We start from the raw sequence: 6,000 nt of genomic DNA, 5'->3' as shown, positions 1-6,000 counted from the left end.
GCCTTAAGAAAGTTAAAAAATCATGTTAGATAAAAAGGTAAGAAATAAATAAATTAATTAAATTAAAATGAAGAAAAAATAAATTAAATAAAAGATAAGATAAAGAAAGCAAAGATAAAATAGTAAGTAAAATAAATATAAAAAAATAAAAAATAAAGAAAAAAATATATAAATAAAACAAATAATAATAAATAATAATAATAAAGTAAAAATAATATATATATAAAATAAAAAAATAGTATATATATATATATATATAAATTAATAAAACTGATAATAAAAAAATAATATATATATATATATAATCTAAAAAAATAAAAATATATACTAAACTAAAAAAGAAAACGCATAAAATGTAAAAAATATTACATGAAAAAAATAACAAAATAAATAAAATGGGTAACAAGGGAAATGTGCGTATAAATAAAGTTAAATAAATAAAATAATAATAATTAAAACGTAAATGTAAGAGGCCGAATCAAAAGTAAAAAAGATGATACCTTTTATTTCCTTTTCGAATCGTTTACAATAGCTTTGCTTTTGTATTTTCAGTGTTTTCCTCTGTATTTTGTATGTAAGTCGTGTGTTACAAATGGGGAGAATTACATGTATTTATAGTGAAAAAAACTAACTATTTTAGAATCCTATTAACAATAGAATCCTAATGAAACTAGACTCCTTGTTCGGTTGTTGCACGTTTGTTGGTGTGGTTATTGCTTTAAAAGATATGGTGGTGGAACAGTCCTTCTAGGAGAGAAACTCTTGCTAGTTCTATCTTTTAAAAAAATGGTTTGTCTACACTAATTAATCATAATAGAACCATCTTGTATCGATATAAGATAGATCAAGATCTTATTCGAGTCTAATGGTATTTTAGGTTCATATCAATTTAAAATTAAGAAAAATAAAATTTTTATTCTTCTAGTTTTTTAATTCAAAATTTATATTGTTGAATAACAAATGGAATCATGTGTGTTTAAATATTTTCTTTTAATAGTATGAGGCGATTACAAGGTAGTATTTGATCATAGTTTTACTTAACCATTGACAGCGTATATACATATGACAAGCGTAGATGTTTGAACCCCAGACCTCAAGTGAGAACAACACTTTGTTTAACCAATAAGACCACTAAATAGATTCCCAATGTGTTTAAACATAAAATGTTATACTTGAAATTCAATGCATCTTGAATTAAGATATGAGACAAACGGTCCAACCAATTTAAGACTACAAAAATCAAAAGGAAGTAATGCTTGAAATTTGAATGAATCGGGTTAAAAGATGAAGCGAGGAAGGAAGAAAGGGGTAGCGGATGGGGTAAGTGTTCCCATAAAAGGAAATGATGAACCCAAAGACGTGTTAATGCCAAGGGGGAAATGGAGAAGAAAATCAAAATATGAAAAGGTTACCCCCTCCCACGTAGGGTTGTTCTCTTCGAGCCTTTGCTTTTTCCATCTCAACAATACCCAATCTTTCTCACTCTCTCTATGAGAGTGTGTTCAAACATTCATTCAATTTTGATCGTGTTACTATTTGGATAATTTAACTTTAAAAACTTTAATTTTTTTATTAAATTTTTGAATTTTTCTTATTTTGAATTAAGTTTCACAAGTTTTAAAGTGAGTTTTAAAAAATTTTAAATTGATAGAGTAATAATCGACACTGAAATAAGTTTGTTAGTATCTAAATAGTCAAAGAAGACACCAAAGAATAACAATTTCAATTGCGGCAACATATGAGATGAAACTGTTAAATATTTTTGTTGTTGGATATATGATGAAATGAAAATAATAAAAAAATGAAAGAGAAAAAAAGTTATGTGGATGACAAATGACAATTATATAAGTAACAAAGCACTCCACGTCAGCATAAAACAATCCGTATCAACCTTGTATTTTTATTTAACGTGATCAAAATATAAATATTTAGAAATTTAATGATTAAATTAAAAAAAATAAATCGAGTGATATAAACTTAAAACATGATAAAATTGAGTGATAAAATATATATTTTAGTTATAATATATTTACTTAATCAACTGTTACTTATGAAAGTATATAACAATAAAAGTATTGTCCGAAACCGTTATTTCACAATCACTATATTTGTAATAATACATTCTATTATCACAATCACGATGAAGGCAATATAATTAAAAATGTTATTGTAATCGCAATTTGAATCATGTTACTTACTATACTAAAATGTAGCCTAAAGCTTGAGTGTTAGCGAATGAGTGAAGAAAAGTTGTAAATCTGGCGTTAAAAGAGCTGGAAGAGAGGAAGAAGAAGAAGTAAGTCCCAGCTTTGATGCGCGTGAAGTGTTGGTGCAGAAAACAATGGGGAAGAAGAAGAAGAAGAAGAAGAAGAAGAAGAAGAAGAAGAAGAAGAAGAAGAAGAAGAAGAGAAAGGGAACACATAGGTCAGCTAAAAGTGATACAAAACCCTGACCCACTTCACCAAATGTTACCCTCTGTCTGCTACATGTCCCCATCTCACCATCTATCTTAAAATCCCCCCTTCCCCTCCCAATAAACCCATATTTCTTCCCATTTCCTCCTCTTTTAACTATTTCAATTTTGGAGCAAATCCTTGTGTTTTTTTTTGTTGTTGTTTGTCGTGCATGGAGCTTCACCTTGGACTCGCTCTTCCAACCACTCCTTTTCTCCCCATCGGTTACGAGCTAAAACAGTGTCCATTCGACGCTGATGTTAAAGACGGTAATGGCAGTTGCAGCAGCGTCAACGGCGGAAAAAAACGAAGCTGCTTTGATGATGAGACTCGGGTTGTTCCCAAAACTCTGCCTCTTTTTCTTTGGAACAATGACCATCCCAATGAAGAAGATGACCCGAATGATCCCGATGACAACTCTTCTTCTTCTTACATTCTCAAGTACCCTTCACTTTCCCTTTCTTGGTAAATTATATATATTATTTATAGTAGTTTTTTTTTTTTTATAATTGATCTTTGGTTTTGGAAAGGAATGAAGGAGAGGGTTTAGTGGGGTGGCCACCGGTGAAAGCCTGGAGAAAGAAGCTCCGCCGCCACGTACACAGTGGCAGAGTAAATAACAATCGCATGGTGGCGGCGACGGCGGCGAAGATTAGCTCAACGTACGTGAAGGTGAAAATCGAATTGGATCGAAACTCATTCAATTCTAGTTTAAATTAAAATTTAATATTTGATAATTAAAATAATATCAAAACTAATTGCAAAATGTTTAAATTAATTGTAAATATTATGTAAGTATGAAATCGAATTGGATCGAAACTCATTCAATTCTAGTTTTATACCTATCTCTAATTTAATGTTCGCCATCACTACTAATGTAAAGGATTTGAGCTCATTCCTGGTTTGGTTTAATAAGTTTATCAAGGTAAAAGGTTCGAAATATATTATTATGAATGACATAAATTAAATAAAAATTATTGCTCTCGTATTAGAACACTACAACATTTAATTTAGATTAGTCGTTCAACAGAGAAAAACAAGTGGTTATAAAAAAAATTATTGTAGGTTTTACATTTTTCTGTTCATTAGAGGACATTGTGCATATTGATTCTTTAAAACCTGTAATTTCTAAAAGTTTGAAATCATATTACTTGATCAATAACTATTATCTAATCTCAAAGCTTTTCCTTGTTTTGGGTCTTAAAAATATTTGGTAAATATTATGAAAAATAAAAAATAGTAATTAATAGGAAGAAAACAAATTAATATTTTATTATGGTAGAGGAACATGTTATTCAAATTTGATAAAATAAACTTAAAATAAATAAATAAATTAGGGTAAAAAGAATTAGGATGTGTGCATTTGATCGAGTCAAATTAAAAATTTATGAGTTAATCGAATTAATGAGTTATATTTTATCTTTTAAAATTTATTTAAAAAATTTTATATGTTAAATCAAATTTATAAGATTGATTTTTTTTAAAATTTAGATTTGAATCAAGTTTTGTAAGAGATAAATTCTGTTTGGATTCAAGATAAAAAATATTTTATTTTATCTAATTTGAGAATAATAATATAATTGACTTTTATATATTTAGATACAAACGTTATAATACTCATTTTTATTATTTTTAATTTAAGTCATTATTTTATTAAATAAAATTGATATTTTTTTTATATTCAGATAGACTTTAAGATTAGATGAAGCTTTGTTAAACTTAAATTAGATAGAGTGTCTAATGATAAATAAAAATCTTTGGTCAACCGAAAATCTGATCCACTCTTCATTCCTATTTACGATTTGCATCAATCCAAAAGTATTAAACCCGTATAGACAATTGACATGTATTTCCTAATTATGTATGTATGTATGTATGTATGAGTTTAGGATATGATCCAATTCTACGGTGTAAAGATGTTTTAGCTTTACATAAATTTAGGATCGATGAATGAGTGAAAATAGATAAACAAATAATTAATCTCAACCATCTATTTTCACTTCTCTAACGATCTTAAATATGTGTAAAATTAAAAGATATTTACATTATATAAGTGTATCATAATTCTATTATTTTTTTAATAAAAAAATTGATTGAGTCATTGAGACTACCCCATGAAGAGTGGGCTACTTTGTTACTATATATGTTCAAAGATAGCCATTTAGGATTTGGGCTTGAGTTTGAATTACTTTTTAGGTTTATTTTAGGGTTTATGTTTTGAATTTAAAATTATTCTTTCTAATATTATCATTTTTAGAGTTTAAATATGGATCTCTTGTTAAGAGTGCAAATATGCATTATTATTATATTTAACACTTTTTTATTTAGAATAATTATTTTTAGTTACAATCAGATTACTCTATTTATTAATTGTAATAACCATGTCACTCTATTTATTGCTTATAAGAATCAAATCATTCAATTGTAACTAAAAAGTTAATATATGTTACACACTTAATGACATAATGACATATTTGTCACAATTAATAAATAGAATGACTCGATTGTAATTTTGTGAAATTTAGTGACATGTTAGTAATATTATTACTGATTGACTTGTCATTGAATTTACCCTAACTATATAATATAAATATTTAAGGGCTGTTTTTTACCATGTCAATCAACTATTAGTAATATTATAAATCGAATATCAATTTTCAAAAAGTTACAAATTAGACAATTGATCGTGCTTGGAAACATATCCTTATAGCGTTGAAAATTATGCAAAAACTTACAATTTAGATAATAATTTATTGTAAATGATAAACTTTTGTATAATCAAGACAAGTATGATAAGTTCGGTAATAACTTGCTGAAAGTCATTTTTGTTTCGCGCAATTATATATATATATATAATGATAAAATTACAAACTTTTTTCTAAATTATTGTAAATGCTTTTGATAACATTTTTCTGTTACAACCTATTTATGTTATTTTTTTAATTTTATATTAATAAATTGCATTTTAGACTCTTTAGATAAATTTGAATTCGATTGCACTAAAAAACCATAATTGTTCGTTAAAAACACAAATTTTCGCCTTTAAATTTGTTTTTTTTTCTTGGGATTTTGTAATTGTTTCATCAATCCCATCTTCCTCCTCGTAACTTGTCTTGAGCATTGTATGGCTGACACTGCAGGACAAAATTTGCCCTAGAGAATACCGATGCTTGTCTTTTAACTTTTATGATGACCGGTTGGGTAAAGTTCGTGCAGGTGATTGAGTTTATCAGTGCCATGATTCTTAGCCATATCGTGTAGTTTTATTGTATTACAGCCTTAATATATAGTTAAGAAAATATCTTATTAGAAATGTTAATTATTTTAATATTTTTGATAAAATACTATTTAAAATATTATTTTTTATATAAAAAATTAATTAGTGAAATTAACATTGTTGGTAAAAAAAATAATGTTTTAGGTAGCGCTTTATCGAAAATGTTAAAAAAATATTAACATTTCCGGTAACATCTTTTCTTAACCGTATATTAAGGTTATCGCACCTAAGACATCCCAGCCATCTCTCCTAAGCCAACACAAATCTAGA

The 6,000-nt window shown here is 26.9% G+C and overlaps 1 protein-coding gene and 1 pseudogene across 1 annotated transcript; both read left to right on the top strand.

Moving 5' to 3' along the window:
* The first annotated feature begins 2,346 nt into the window (after nt 1-2,346).
* LOC120176897 overlaps nt 2,347-6,000 on the top strand; it is a 50,193-nt pseudogene continuing 46,539 nt past the window's right edge.
* Nucleotides 2,567-3,173, top strand: LOC120176903. The gene is made up of 2 exons (XM_039183195.1): nt 2,567-2,894; nt 2,984-3,173. The coding sequence occupies exons 1-2, from the start codon at nt 2,626-2,628 to the stop codon at nt 3,171-3,173; spliced, it is 459 nt and encodes a 152-aa protein (XP_039039126.1). The 5' UTR covers nt 2,567-2,625.

This window comes from Hibiscus syriacus, unplaced genomic scaffold, assembly GCF_006381635.1.
Source record: "Hibiscus syriacus cultivar Baekdansim isolate YM2019G1 unplaced genomic scaffold, ASM638163v2 tig00112260_pilon, whole genome shotgun sequence".
NCBI lineage: Eukaryota > Viridiplantae > Streptophyta > Magnoliopsida > Malvales > Malvaceae > Hibiscus > Hibiscus syriacus.
The sequence above is the reverse complement of the archived record's forward strand: the minus strand, read 5'-3'. Positions and strand labels throughout refer to the sequence as shown.